The sequence below is a fragment of the Petromyzon marinus genome, chromosome 8, assembly GCF_048934315.1.
Source record: "Petromyzon marinus isolate PM22_M1 ecotype Great Lakes invasive population chromosome 8, UKy_Petmar_22M1.pri1.0, whole genome shotgun sequence".
Taxonomy (NCBI): Eukaryota; Metazoa; Chordata; class Hyperoartia; order Petromyzontiformes; family Petromyzontidae; genus Petromyzon; species Petromyzon marinus.
Window position 1 is genome coordinate 20,638,981 of NC_133674.1, and position 16,169 is coordinate 20,655,149.

At 54.1% G+C, this 16,169-nt stretch overlaps 1 protein-coding gene across 2 annotated transcripts in view; it reads right to left on the bottom strand.

The window, feature by feature from the left end:
• The window catches only part of LOC116940366 (inorganic pyrophosphatase-like), a 60,864-nt gene extending 47,417 nt beyond the window's left edge, over window positions 1-13,447 (bottom strand). Inside the window, exons 1-2 of one of the 2 annotated variants that reach the window (XM_032950132.2) lie at window positions 13,155-13,447; window positions 5,134-5,198 (exon numbers count right to left, since the gene is read on the bottom strand). In XM_032950132.2, coding sequence (XP_032806023.1) covers window positions 5,134-5,198; window positions 13,155-13,212 — 123 coding nt within the window. In that variant the 5' untranslated portion in view covers window positions 13,213-13,447. The remainder of the gene's footprint in view (window positions 1-5,133; window positions 5,199-13,154) is intronic. The other variant, XM_032950133.2, reaches the window with a different exon arrangement.
• Between the last annotated feature and the right edge of the window lie 2,722 nt (window positions 13,448-16,169).

The window sequence follows — 16,169 nt, forward strand, 5'->3', positions numbered from 1 at the left end:
TCGGTGTCTTCATGGCGGACAGGGGCCCTCCTGCCCCCCTGCCCCACACGCAGATCACGCACAACCACGCACACACACGCACACACAACCACACACACACACACATAACAATAACAACCACAGCTCACAACCACAAGGGACTAGATACAGCCATACACACACAGCCACTCGCAGCCACCTATAGCCAGACACAGCCACACGCACACAACCACACACACACACAACCACCTGTAGCCACGCACACAACCACACACACACATAACCACACACACACAACCACCTGTAGCCACGCACACAACCACACACACAACCACACACACACAACCACCTGTAGCCACGCACACAGCCACACACACACACACAACCACACACACAACCACACGCAGTGCCGCTGTGGGAAGCGGTGATCACCGCGTAGCACTAATGAGCGAGCGCCGAGCGAGCTCACGCGGAATTAACGAGGCACACGGTGGGGGGAGGGGGGCAGCAATCACACACAAAGGCAAAGATCCCCCGAATAGCCTTTAGCAGACTGTTGGGGCAAGTGCTGTTAGCGAGCGCAGATGAAAGCTGCCTTTGTCTCCCCAGTGACGATGTTTGCACACCGACACCAGGTGTACTCGTTTAAGGCTGAGTCTACCTAGGGGAGGCCCAGGACTGGTTCAAAAAATTGTCACTGGTGTTGGCCGTGAGCAGGAATCGAACTCGGCTTGCCGGGTTCGCCGTGCAGTACGATATAACTACGACTCTACCGCTCCCCTTCCGGAGACACGCCCGCACACGCACAGAGACGCGGGCACATGCACAGAGACGCGGGCACACGCACAGAGACGTGGGCACAGGGAGACGCGGGCACAGAGAGACGCGGGCACAGGGAGACGTGGGCACAGAGAGACGCGGGCACAGGGAGACGCGTGCCCGTACGGTGCCGCTGCCGCGTGCGTCGCCGATTATTTATAACGCCGACGACGCCGCCGCCACGGCCGCCCGCTCCGGCGCTGCACGGAGATTAGGGGCGCTCTAAGTGCGCGCAGCATCAGGAGAGAATAGCGCGCGAGAAACGATGGATGAAGAGCAGGAGGGGGGTAGGGAGTTGGGGGGCACCGGATTTAATCAGCACTCGCACTACACGGGGCGGGGGAGCGGGGTTCATCACACCCATCTCACCCCCCCCCTCCAAACCTCTTCCAGCTCCACCGGTTGCCGCTGGTAACGGCCGAGTTGTGGAACAGGGGGACGCCGGGAGGCTTGGGACCAGGGATCGAATCCCCGGCGTCTCCCCCCCTCCCCCTACGAGCATCGTTTATGGGGGGGTGGCTCCCAAAGGATTTTCTGCTCCAACCACGCGCCCTTCCGTGCCAGAGTTTGCGATGAGCTCGTTGCAAGCCCCCGCTGCGTCACAGCGGGGCAACTCGCCACAATCCAGCCGAGCCGGCGCTCGGAGGCCTGGGCCGTTGGACCACCCAGGCGAGGGTCGAAGGTCGTGGACCCGGGGGGCGGCGGTGGCGGCTACGCTGCACGTGGGATGACCCTGACCCACCGCTGTGGAGGCAGCAGGAGCAGCAGCGAGGGTTGGTGGATCACTGCACCAACTGCCTTCCCGTGGCCGTCGAGGAGGTGCCGTACCCTGGTTCGCCAGGAGAGGGCGTTACAGCAAGTACAAGAAGCGCCATCTGTTTTTCTCCCGGTGCTCCGGTCTCCTCCTCCCAAGTGTACGATGAACACAAACTCATCATTCTTTGCCAGCGAATGTCTTGAAATAAAAATCCAACGTAGCTGCAGCACCCTCCTGTAAACCAGTCCTACGACTCAAGTATGGTTCTCCTGGATGGATAAGCAAATCATCGCGGGTTGAGTGTTGCCGAACCTACGGAATGAGAGACAGCAAGAGCAACCCACTGGGACGATGAGAGTTGAGTTTGGGTCGATTCGATTGTTTGGCCGAGTTGGGTGGTGGAGGGTTCGGAGCGTGTGCACGGATCAAGCGACGCGAGGTGCGCAGGTCTTTAGATGAGCAGTCGGTCGCCACCGGGACAAAATGTATTGTAATTCGTTCTCTTGCAATCATAATAACAGTAAGTGATAATAATTTCAACTTGTAAAGCACCGTATGGTATCCAAGAGGTTGACTCGGAGGCGTCCAGAGGAGAAACCACGGAGGAGCGGGAAGGCAACAGCCCAGCGCGCGACAGAGAACCGGTGCCAAAGTCCCCTCCAAGGTCTGCGGTCCTCTATTTATCAAGGTGTTAGTGGAACAACTGACGAGCCTTTAAATGTGGGAGGAAATGGGAGCACCTGAAAACACCCACGTGTGCTCCTGGGCAACACTCGATCCCATCCAGATGGAACGGGTGGAGTACACGCTCTGCTGTGCCACCTTCTCCTGGCAAGTCAGGGTATTGCTACTCCTCTCTGCCCACGGAAGTTACAACAAGATTCGTGCGGTGATCCAGCAACCCTTGCTGCCGCCTCCACGGTGCTGGGTTACAGACAGCCACGTGTTGTGTGGTCTCCGCCGCCACTGCCACCCAGCTGCTCTGTCTCCAAGTGTTCGGCAACGCTCTGATCAAAGTGGCCGGTTTTCGGTTGGGCGAGTTCCGAATAGCAGCGGCTGCTACTTTTATCCTCGAGTTTCGTTCACAATGGATCAACATGACGAGCGACATCGTCCCCCCCCACCCCCCCACGCTTTCACCCCGAGTCGGAAGCTGGACGACGCTCATTTCCATTGGCAGCCCTGAGCCGGCGCTTAAAATAATTCCACATTGCTATGGCAGGGGGCCATCACAGCCACAGGACAAGCCCCACCCTGGCTGCGGAGCAAAGGTTGTGTCACTGTGATGTCAGGACCTCTCCGCTCACTAAACACACACGGGATCATTCGGGCTGAACTCACACTCGCTCGGACAAAGACTCCTTGTCTATCCGTACCCGCTGCTGGGATGAGCGTTGTTAGCGAGCACCGATTTCGCCACCATGACTACGACCCCCGACTACACAGAAAAGCCTCGTCGAGTATCGCTTCTCTCTTCTTAGGGGGGGGCCCAGCCAAACTTTTTATCTTGCCAGCAGGGTGCGCCCCTCTCGATGATGATGATGATGTGTATTGATTCATACCAGTGAGGTTGGCACAGCGCACGGGGCAGAGATGGGGGGGGGGGCATGGCCGCCGTCACACTCAGCTGCTTTTGTCTCCCCCAGTGCTGATGGTTACACTGCAAAAGGTGCTCGTTTGAGGCTGAGTTGACCTAGAGGAGGTCCAGGAAGTTGCGATATCGCTGGCTGGGAATCAAACCCAGGTTGCCAGGTTTGTGCGCGAGACGTGTGTGGGTAGGAGAGCACCTTCTCTCAACGTGTCATTATCGTTCGCCCCTTATGCAAGACCCTCACTCCCACCCTATACAAAAGACAAAGATCCCACCCGTATGGCCTCATAAGACTGTTGGGGCAAGTGCTGTAAGCGAGCGCTGATGAAGGCCGGCACTGCACACGAGGGGGTGGGAACCTAGCGCCACGTCCGGCCACCTTTGTCTCCCTAGTGGTGATGTCTACACACTGCAAGAGGTACTCATTTGAGGCTGAGTCGACCTAGAAGAGGCCCAGAACCGGTTAAAATATTCGCCGCTGTTATTGGTCGTGAGCGGAAATCGAACTTGTGTCACTGGGTTCATAGCGCAGTGCACTAATCATGACGCTATTGCTCCCGATACACCATCATACACACACCCCATCACACACACCCCATCACACACACGGCGAATGAACCCCATCATCCTCCACAGCTCTAAGCTCACAGAACCCGGCTCTGAAATCCACAAAATCCAACGCTGTCGCTCACGCAACACCCATGCATGACCCCACCAGTACACACAAAGACAAAGATTCCCCGCATAGCCTGAACAGACTGTTGGGGCAAGTCTGTTCAGGCTATAAACGGCACACAATGGTGGTGGGTGACCAGCACACCACGCTCGGCCGCCTTTGTCTCCCCAGTGGCGACATTTACACATCGCACCAGGTACTTGTTTAAGGCCGAGTCGACTGAGGGGAGGCCCAGGATCGATCCAGATAATTGTCACTGGTGTTGGCCGCTAGCGGGAATGGAACTTGGGTCGCCGGGTTCATAGCGCAGCTCGCTAAACACCTACACTACCGCCCCCCACAGCACACACGCATGTGGGCACACGCACACACACGCATGTGGGCACACGCACACGCACACACGTCGTTTGAACACCCGCAGTGGGGGTCCTGCGAACAATGGTAGAGCGGGCGTGGGGGGGGCAGCATTGGCTCGGCAAGGGGGTCAGCAAGGTAGAGAGTAGGGACAGGGGACAGGAGGGGCTGGGGTAGAGGGGACATGGGGCAGGATGGGGGAGCAGGGGGGAGCAAGGCCACACGGCAGGGGTGGGGGGGTGACCGTGGTTTTGGGGTGGGGGTGGGGCGAACGCTGGGAAGAGATTTGGAAAATCAAGGCGGTGGAAAATCGCTTTACGAGAAAATGCGAGCGGCTGGGCTGTGGGATCAGCCAGGCAATTACACAGAGTGGGGATTGGCCGCGGTGCAATTTCCAGCAGGCGCACGCACGCACGCACGCACCCACGCACGCTTAAACGCACACAAGCGCTCGCACCCGCGTGTACACACATGTACAGAGGTACATGCAAGCAGACGCACGTCCTCACCCGCACGCACTCACTCGCATGCACAGACGCACGCACGTTGTTTTTTTGTAACCAGTTAAACGATTCCCCCTTTCCCCAAGGAGGTTCATCGAGTCCTCGTGACAGCCCCTACCCCCAATCCCCAGAGGGGCTAGGGGTGGTGGTGGTGCGGTGGGTGGGGGTCGGGGTCGATTAAATTCCCGCCTTCTCGTTTGTAACGTTTGCCCATCGTGCTGCGTTGATTATAAATGATTATAAACCACGGGCCTGTTCGGATATTCCATCATGCGACATCGGGAAATTGAACTCGGCTTGCCGGGATTCGTTATCGCACTGCGCCAACTGCTGCGCCACCACTCCCCCCACACGTACAGACGCACGGACACGCAGACACGCACGGACACGCATGGACACGCGCTCTCGAGGCAAGACTCCTCCTCGTGGCACCGCTCCCCTCTGCGCGACTCACCGGCTCCTCGCTGGCACACAGGGGGATGTCGTGGAAGGGAGAGATGTACTGCCCCTGCGCATCCTCTGCACACGCACACACAAAGACACCCATGTACAGCCTTTAAAAGAGTGTTGGGGCAAATGCTGTTCCCGAGTAGCACCTATGAAGGCCAGCGGAGGCACACGAGGGGGTGGGTGGCCAGCACCATGCGCGGCTGCCTGTGTCTCACTAGCGGCGATGTTTACGCACCGCACAAGGTACTCATTTGAGGCTAAGTCGACCTAGGCCGGTTCGGATAATGATCACTGATGTGGGCCACGAGCGGGAATCGAACCCGGGTCGCCGGGATTGTAGCGCAGCACGTTAACCACTGTGCACCGCTCCCACAGAGATACAATGGTACGCGCAATAGATACACACAGATATTTTTAAATAGAGGTCCCTATATTGATAAGGAAAACATTTCTTGCATTTTATCCGGTAAATATAAATATATACATTTACTGTGGTCTCAAAGTAGGGGGATGGGCACTCCCTCTCACTCCACCCCCACCTGCGCACGTCATAGGTACGCTGAACTCCACACGTACACGGGGCGTGCGTGTGTGTGGTTCAACGTTCTCCCCCCACCGCCGAGACATTGGGCCAGGCGGTAACTTCAAGAAGCGCCGGCGTGAATCCTAGCGGCGCCACATGGTGCCACGCGGCGCCACAACGCCCTGCACGGCTCGTGCGCACACACAGGCCGTGATATCAGCTGCTGCTGTTGCATGCAGACCACCCACATCACCACCACCACTACCACCACCACCAACCCCATCTCTACTACCACCACTACCAGCACCTCCACCTTTATCATCTCATAACATCACGACCACCCCTACCATTCACCTCCTGCCACCCCGTATAGCATCCACCTAATCTCGCCCGAACAATGACCCTGGGTTCATGGCCATGCCACGATCAACAGCTTTGCCCCCCTCCCATTTTCCACCCTCCCCAACGCCGACTTCCCCATCCCCTCCCGCCCTGTAATCGCACACCACTGCTTGTCTATCAGCAGCACATATGATGATGATGGTGTTGCATCATCGATCCACAAATCAATGTCGATTCCGACCGCCCGCGCGGGCGCTGGAGTTAACGCGCGCACTCCTCCAGCCACTAGAGGTCGCTACGTTCCAACACAACGATGATGACGACGACAAAAAGTCATCGATTTTTCTAATCGATTCGTGGGGAATAATTACACCCCACACGCCCCACGAGAAAATTGAACGAAATCTGAAAAATGTGCAAGAAAGCACGGCCGCCGAGTTGGATGCTTTGAATAACTCAGAGGGACGGAATGAGGAACTGATGGCTTAGAGGAGACAGGCAAAACCCCCAAATCATCATCGGAGGATGATCGTGTGGGCCCAAAGAAAACCCAGAAGTTTCAAACCACGCAGATGTGTAGAAGACACAGCCATTTGGGCATCACGCAAAAACCACCACCACAAGCCGTTCCCGAAGAACCGCATCGTCGGACTCTTGTCGTGAAAAAGTTGAGCGAATGTAACCGACTGGCGGCAGTAATCGAAAAACTGTGGTGGGCCGTTTTTTTGTCATCGTTGGGTCTCATCAGCAACAGTCCGGTCGCCGATGCTCACCGCTGCAGAGGCTGCTTCTGAGAATGATACGGGTGGAGTGCCCACTTCCACAGTGGGCACCGTTCGCTTGGCTAATGCCAACAGAAATTCAAATCTGTAAGCGACGAGAAAACCCGTCATCATAACAGAATGAAAGTAGAGGCCATAAAAACTACACATTCAAACACACATGCACAAATGTAAAATAACACTCAGCCTTTGTGTATTATGCAAAAACCATCAGCAGTTCCTGGCGAGCTGGTCATGTCACGTGGGTTACTGACATCACCCAGGTTATGAAAAGTGAGCGAGCTTGGGCAGCGTTCGTCACTGGGAACGATGGTGGCAGCCACGTCACCGAACGCGTCCGAGGGAGTGCGTCCACACAGGAGGTGGAGCAATGAAGCGGCTCGTGTGCAGGTGCTGGGACCACGAGAGCCAGCGAGGGCTCGGAGGCCTTCATCCAACAGCGGATTGATCACCGCCGACGACGGTGGCGACAACGAATCGAGGGCCTAATTTGACGAGAACCATTTCGCTTGACCGGACGTCAAAGGTCCGACCGCATCTCACAATACTGGACAGGGATGGGCGGAAAGCACCGGGGGGCCCCATCCCTCCCACGGGGACCCGGGGCAGTTGCACAGCCTGCGTACTCGATAGCTACACCCCTGCCTGGCGCCTGCACCCCTGCTCCCATCCCTCCCAGGTCCCCTCCCCCCCCACCGCCACGTCACACTCCCTCCCCCCTCCAGGCAGGGTCGTCGGTTGCGCTGAGCAAGGTACAGCTCAAGCGCCGGCAACCACAATAAGGGGCGACACTGCGCCCGCTGCACAAACACAGCCCGGCCATAATCACGCACGCACGGCCATAAACCACACGGCACACAAACACGCACGCCATTTCACAACCAACCCTGGGGGTTCACACGGGGCCATGATGGGAGGGGAGGGGTCAAAGTGAACAAATGTGGGGGTGGGGTGCAGTTCTCATTTCCTGCTTACAGTCATGGGTTAGTGGTGGAAATTCAACGTTTTCATGACGGGGGCAAGTCCATGCATAAGCTATACCATGTTTGAATGCTGACAAGCAGTATCGATTTTTTTCATTGACCACTACGAGAGAGAAAGAAAGAACTGGGATAACAGGGCCGGCTTGACCTGTACCCAACCCTGACCAGGAATGGAAACCGCACGATTGTGACTGCGAGAAGGTAACATTTGTGACCACGGTCTCCAGGCAACCAGACCGGTTTGCATCCTCAATAAAGTGCAGCCCGCGCACCGCTCCGGCTCGTTCCATGAATAGCGACGGCGTCGTGAAATATTTAACCTTTCCGCTGGCAACGTCCCCCCCCCGACTCCTCCCTCCTCCCTCTCTGTCTCTCCGTCTCAGAGACGCCGCAGCCTGGGGCAATGCGTTCCTGGGCTGACGTGGCCGCTTGCATTTCAATACCGAGCCGCCTCGCACTCCAGGGAATGTGTGAAGCAACAATGATTCACGTTGGTGGAATATTTTTCGATTTGACCGAAGCGACGCCACGGTTGTTTTTGCGCCTCTGTCCCTTTGCGTCGTGGGTGCAACTTTTGCTGTGATTTTATTTGTTTTTGCTTTCGTCACAATATGGTGATCCAGGTCACTTTTGGAGAATGACACTCCCATCCTGGCCTCGAGTGCCCACTTTGTTGAAGCAAAATCAACGCAAAACTTTCATGCGTAATAACATTTTGATATGCATAGCGTCACGGTTGTGGGGCACAGTTGTGGGGCACAGTTGTGGCGGTTGCCCATCCAGGCGATATCCGGGCTCAACCCTGACTCAGCCGCTGAGATCTGACAGGACCGGGTACATTCCGGCCGACTAGGTCACACCCAGAGAATGGATGACATTCATGGCGTCAGTAGCTTCGGCAACAAGTAAACAACAAACAACACCGACCGCTGGGCAAAACAACAACAAACAGTCGCCAATCGTCACGACGTGACAGTGACATCACCACGACGCTTGTGCCAGGCTATGTGCACTTTGAGGCCTATGTAGAGTGCGGAAAGGCTCGCTGGCAGGGAGTCACGGGCCAGACCCAGGTGTTATGGGTTACCCGACTGAGATGCCTCGCAGATGTACCAACTGCGCTCCCCACTGTCCCAATACCATTCCACTATGGTGTGAACACAAAGATAAAAATACCCCCGTGTAGCCTACGCAGGCTGCTACAGCATGTGCTGTTAGCGAGCACCTATGATGGCCGGTGTGGCGCATTAAAAAACTGGAAGAACCCAGAGAAGAATCCACACGGTCACCACACAGAGCGAGAACAAACAAACTACAAATATACAACAGGCATCGTTAGGTTCCAGGATCGAACCCGCGACCTCCTGCCTACCAGGTGAGTGAGATGACAACATCTCACGGCCACCACATGCATTGTGTAACCCAGTCCCCATCGAAAGTTAGAATTTATTGCCCACTGGGTTTTTCCTGCGCCAAAATAAACTGAATCAATCATTCACCTAGCCGCTACATGCCCAGGATCCAGATCTCACGGAAGCAAAGCTAGGTTTCATCCTGTTTACTATGTTATAAACACATGATATAAATACATGTACTCAGGTGGTTTTATTTGGTTAATAGGTCAATGACCTTCTGTACTGCTTTAGCAGCACCACCGGAGTGTTGTGGGAGAGCGATCCACACACAACCTGCGTGACGACTGGGAAGCCTGACAGTTCACTGGCGGTGACAGTCGGCATCATCAGACAATTGCTAGAATCACAAACATCTCCTGCCCACCTTGGGCCATAAATGGGTGGCGTTACGTCATCAGTGTGTACCCCCAGGCGAGCAACAAGTGGCAACGGGTGATGCCTGGAGGTTAATGCATGCGCATCAATTGTCGCATATTATTTAAGCTTACAATGCATTACAATAACTATGTTAATGTGACGTGCATATACTTACAGGGTGATACAGGTTGGTCATAAGAATAGGGTTTTTACCCTTTTTTCTGGCAACAAAACTGAAACCTTTTTAAAAGGATTCATGTCTGCATTAACCACAATAATTGCAGTCAAAATGCAAACAAAAAACATACTATGATAATATATGCATTGTCCTTGAAACTGATTGGTCCACACCAAGGGACGGATTTCTTTTGAGCCTCGACCCAATTGGTGCTCGACCAGATGACGCCAAAAGGCGTACAGCTCAAACACAATGCACTTTCAAAGTAATGAGGGCTCGGGGTGAGCATCTACATCATTAGACCTCCTTTGCCAGTACCAAAATATAATAGGGTTTTTCCCCTTTTTTTCTTATATTTTCTTTGAGCTGTGTGACGCCTTTTGGTGTCATCTGGTCGAGCACCAATTGGGTCGAGGCTCAAAAGAAAGCCGTCCCTTGGTGGGGACCAATCAGTTCCAAGGACAATGCATAAATTATCATAGTATGTTTTTTGTTTGCATTTTGACTGCAAGTATTGTGGTTAATGCAGACATGAATCCTTGTAAAAAGGTTTCAGTTTTGTTGCCAGAAAAAACGGGAAAAACCCTATTCTTATATTTTGGTACTGGCAAAGGAGGTCTAATGAGGTTGGTCATAATTAACTTAATTTTCGTAAATAGTTAATCATGCTGTAATAATGCAGCGAATAGTTTAAATCAACATGAACACTTTTCTAGGGAAGTTGCGGTGTGATACCTTCACAACGCATGTCCAAGCCACACTCAGCTGTAGGTGTTGGCTCGGTTTAAATTATTTTATTTTCCTGAATGATTTGTGTTGACGAGTCTGGTCGGTACAGGACGGTACGCTTTACCGGCCCCTGTCGCCACGCTAAACGTGTGCATACCGGCATTCTCCAGAATATTTCCTTTCCTACAGTGAATCCACAGAGGGGAAACAGCAGTGCGAGTGAGGGAGGAGTGTGAGTGTGGGGAGCGGTAGTGCTAGCGGTTAGCGCTACGCTGCGCTACCAACCCTGGGACCCGAGTTCGAATCCACCGACACGAGTGGCAACTTTCTGAACTGGTCCGAGGCCTCCTGTAGGTCGACTTAACCTCAATTCAGTACCCACCTACTCAACCTGAAATGAGTACAAACCCACTCATGTACCACTGTGCCGGCCTTAATCCCTGCATCTTCTACGCTTACATATCGATCACCGAGTGCGGATTCCAAAGGTCGAGTAGTGTGGGTCAGCTTAATCTGGTTGCCACCACAAGTTCAAGGTCCTCCTCCTCTCACTGGCGCTCTCTGCTCCACCTCCCCCAGCCGGTACCACATGCACCGAGTCGGCTCGGCTTCTACTCCCAATCGATTCACATGTCACACAGCAGGCGATGGGCAATCATTGAAAATGTCTCTTTCTTGAGGCCGGAGTTTCCAAACCTGCGCGACGATGGGGCACGGACCTCGTGAGAATTACGGGGACGGTCTGGAACAACGACTCAACCGTCGACGGATGTCTACGTTTCTGAAACGGTCACACGGGGAGAAAATATCGCCCTGCATTTCACATCATGACAGACACGCGCGTCAAATAACAGTTTTGTTGACATCCATCGGAAATGATGTACTCTGTTCATTTTACGGCCGAGTCAACCAAGGGGAAGGCCCCGATCCGATTCAGATGTCGCTCCCAACACTTTTGAACTCAGGTCGCTGGGTTTGGTAACGCAGTGTGCAATCCATTAACCACAACGCTATCACTCCCCACACACCGATGGAGTTCCTCCCACATGGCTTACATAGGCTGTTGGGCCACGTGCTCGTAGCGAGCAGCTATTACTGGTGGCACAGCACACGTGAGACCCATAGAGAAACATAGAGACTCATAGATATACAATAAAGACAAGCCGCAGCAGTGCGACTGGCCATGCGACCCACACTATGGATAACAAGCCACTGTTGAAGAAGCGCAGATGACAAAGGAGGAGGAACAGCAACTCGACACGAACTCTCTCCTGAAGCCCTCTCGTCGTGGCCGACAGATATCGACGTTGGCAATGAGCTCCTGATCGTAGTTGCCATAACAGAATGTATGAGGCTGTGTAACCGAAGGTTCAGTTATCACTGGCCCGGGACATTAGTTCGGGCTGCTGCCGAGTTCATAGGGCAGTGCGTGTTTAATCACTGCGCCACCGCTCCCCACCAAAGGCAAATTTCCCCTGTAATAGCCTTGAACAGACTGTTGAGGCAAGTGCTGTCACAGAGCACCTACAAACGCTGGCGTGGTATACAAGGGGATGGGTGGCCAGCAGCCCTCTTTGTCCTGCCACTGGCGATGTTGATATACACCGCACCAGGTACCCATTTGAGGCCGAGTCGACCTACGTGAGCGGGGGTTCGAAGCGCAGTGCGCCGACGGCTGCCTACACTGCCACTCCACAACACACTCCACAAGCGGCTACGATTTGAAATATCAAATATGGCAGGGATTATTCCTCAAAGATTTTTCACGAACGTGGCAACATTTTTAAGTAATGAGAAAAGTTGAAACATTTTTGCCTGAAGGGGAAATACATCATTGGATTGCAAGACTATTTTTATCCCAGAGTAGTTTGTCCACACATTTGCACAATCGTTTGAAGAAAGTTTATATACAAGGGGAACGACTATTTTTTAAACGTTATATATGTTTTAGGAGCCAACAAATATTCAAGCACGTATACAGCATGGAAGGAACAGGTTTCACCATCATAGGGAGTCATCAGCAAGCCATGGGCCAGATATCAAACTGCCAAAAGGGAAAACGAGTGTGGGCTCATCGGCGACTCATGCCCAGAGTGCCAAGGACAGCCCCTAGTGTTGTATCGGTACTCGCGTTAATCAGAGGTCATCAGTGAGCCATGGTCATCAGTGAGCCATGGTCAGCGAGTTCGCTCAGCTGTGCATCGAACATGACAGAAAGGCAAACTCCTTCACGCACAGATACATAGACGAGCACATTCACTCATATGTACACACCACACACACACACCTAGAACTCACAGACTCACACACCACTCAAATGGGCGCTTCAATCAATACAATATGCAATGGTGGAAGTGGGGGAATGAGTCACGGACTCAGGGAGTCGGGCACTCAGAGAGGGTCAGCGACTCAGGAAGGAAGGACTCTGGAATTCGAGGACCTGGGTAGGGAACCAGAGTGGGGGCCTGGGATGCGGGGGACTCGAGAAGGGAGTCCTGCAGGGACTCAAGGGAGTCAACAAGGTCGGTCACTCAGGAAGCGAGGAGTTGGGGGGGGGGGGGGTACGCCTCTGGGAATCGGAGAGGGATTTAGATATTCAGGAGAGCCAGGGAGTCAGAGACTCGGAGCGACGTGGAGTAAGGCAGGAGAGTCGGGGAGAGAGGGACTCTGGGAGGGAAGTCGTGGTGTGGGAGCCATTGAGCCGGCTAGCACTCACTGTAATAGAGGCGGTACGCCAGGCTGTTGGGGTTGCCCCGCTCCTCCACGCTGTACATGGCGGCGGCCTTGAGGAGCGTTCCGAGAGAGAGAGACAGAGATCGAGAGAGACAGAGATCGAGAGAGACAGAGATCAAGAGATCGAGAGAGACAGATCGAGAGAGCTCGGACGCGCTGGAGGATGCAGCCGCTGGAACCGCACCGGAGTCCACACACACGTGGAGCGCGACTGCTGCCACGCCGCCTCCCGCTCTCACAATTCCCACAGCGGACGCGCCCCTCCCCGGCACCTCATTGGCCAGAGCCGCAGCGCGCCTTGCCTGTGACGCGAAGCGTAGCGGGCCACGCCCCCCCAACGCTTGCCAATGCCGAGTAGGAAATGTAACCGCGGTGCTGGGCATGCGCAGTGAGCGCCTCGGTGGGGAGAGGGGCAGTGGGCACAAAGTGGGGGGATGGGGCAGTGGGCACAATGTGGGGGGAGGAAGGGGGGCAGTGGGCACAATGTGGGTGGGTGGAGGGGGGCAGTGGGCACAATGTGGGGGGAGGGGGCAGTGGGCACAATGTGGGTGGGAGGAGGGGGGCAGTGGGCACAATGTGGGTGGGAGGAGGGGGGCAGTGGGCACAATGTGGGGGGAGGGGGCAGTGGGCACAATGTGGGTGGGTGGAGAGGGGCAGTGGGCACAATGTGGGGGGAGGGGGCAGATGGCACAATGTGGGGGGAGGGAGGGGGGCAGTGGGCACAATGTGGGTGGGTGGAGGGGGGCAGTGGGCACAAAGTGGGGGGAGGCGGCAGTGGGCACAATGTGGGAGGAGGGAGGGGGGCAGTGGGCACAATGTGGGGGGAGGGGGCAGTGGGCACAATGTGGGTGGGGGGGAGTGGGAGCCGCAGGGTCAGGGACATTCGCGTCAGTGACATCCGTGAAAAAGAGCTTCAAAGCTCATCGGATTCGTCCTGCAGTCTCAATGAAGATTATGATTCTGTTCGCCTTGCCCAGCCCGGACCGGTTCTGCCACTGGTCGGGCCCGGCGGTGGTCTCTCTCTCTCTCTCCTTGTAGACGACCCCTCCGCTGCCTCTTAGCACATCTTGGAATGCACCGCACACGCTCGATTTGATTTCAGAATCCGTTGTCTTTATTTAGACCGGAGGAGGAATCCAATGAGCTATGAAGCTCTTTTTCACAGACGTTCAGTAGGTGACGTGGCGGGTGTAAGGGGCGTGTCTCCGTCCGCGTCTGCAGCGCGTTTCAGTTCAGAGTATTCTGACGTCGACGATGGCGCCACTGTGTCCGAATGTTCTCCCGAATGAATGAGAGCATTGTTGCGGTTGTGTCGTTGCCGGTGCGTGACGCGCGGCGTGATGAGGCACCACCGCGCCTTCGCCCCGCAGTGCGGTGGCGTGGCCGCCTGCCCAGCAAAACGCCCCAAGGTCGGAAGACGTTGGCGCGTGGCCGAGACCATTGGACCAACGTTGAACCAACGTTGGACCAACGTCGGCCCCAACGTTCCACGTTGACCTGCGTCGCGTCTCTTCCGCCGCTGGGGAACGGCACTGGAATCGAACAGTGGGAGATCCGCAGGAATCGATCTTCCAATACTTTGTTGATAATTATTATTGAAGGCTTTGTTATCCAGTGGGTACTGCTGTAAACGTGTCACCAATTTTCATTTTATTCTCATCATGCCCCGTGGTGGCGTGCGCCACCTCGCATTACCCGCTCTATCACTCCGGCCTCTCTATTCATTTGAAATGAAGGACCATTGCCTGAACCGTCGCCTGTCATACATGGTTTTTCCTTTTAAGGCAACAGTGTTCTTTGTGAGTGTGTTGATTTTGTTTGTGTGAGACCCGCTCAGTGCGTTGTTGTGTTGAGCCACAGTGGTTGCTAAGGGTTGAGCTTCATAAAAATAGAACCTAGAGCTTAGCGTTTCTCGGTGGAGCTGTCTCGCTCTCGAATGCGTTTCTGGCTGTACCCAATATTGTTCGGCATTATGTTCGACGTTTCGCTTCACGTGCCGGGAGCTACTTCAGGAACTAAAAACACAACGGCAAGCTCAAATAACCTTCAGTTGTTATGCCCCCATATTCGTTGGGTATTTTGGTAAAGTCACGTAGTTATGTTCAAAGAAAATATCTAAATGTTTTTCATTCGTCAACAACACTGCTTTAAAGAAACATATAATCGGTGACGTTTCGGGCAATAGCCCTTCATACCACATCAATTAACCTGCATCTCCATTCTGCCAGCTCTGTCGTCATTTAAACTGACTCGTTTAAAATCACTCAAGTTTAAGTGTGAATGTAAGTTTACAACATAATTGTTCTCATGTTTATTTGTTTTAATCTCTAATTGTGGAATGATTTGATGTTGTCTGCCGGCAGAGTCGCCCTTGACGAAAGAGCTTCACAGCAAATGTCTGACTTCTGATTCTTCTCTCGCACCTCCGGTTAGCACGGTTGGCTACGTACGGTGCGAAAGAAGTTCAACATACATACATTCTGAAAGCAAAACTAAGGGAATAAAATCATCAGTCAGATTCTATCCACTACTGAATAGGTCTCCCCAAATCGCCACCATCTATCGCGATAGCTGTTACATTCAATTACACCAGCCATTCCAAAGTCAAACTACAGCATTTGTATTATTTATTTATTTGTAGTGACTGGCTTATTTTACTCTACTTTGCACACACACACACATCGTGTTGTTGTGCTGTTTGTTGCTGTAACTTGCTGATCCGCCCCGACTGGACATCTGTGAAAAAAACAGCTTCATAGCTCATCGGATTCCTTCTGCAGTTCTCACTAAAGATAACCGGTTCCCGATAGAGATAACCGGTTCTCTCTATATAGAGATAACCGGTTCTCTCTCAATAGAGATAACCGGTTCTCACCGCGGGGTCGTTTCTCATTTCCACGCCGCGCCCGCGCGAAGGGAACTCCGCCGATGTCGTCACCTTCGTTCCGGGGGTTTCCCCATCCAGATCGCGACTTGATTGGCTTAGACCGCCGGGCCG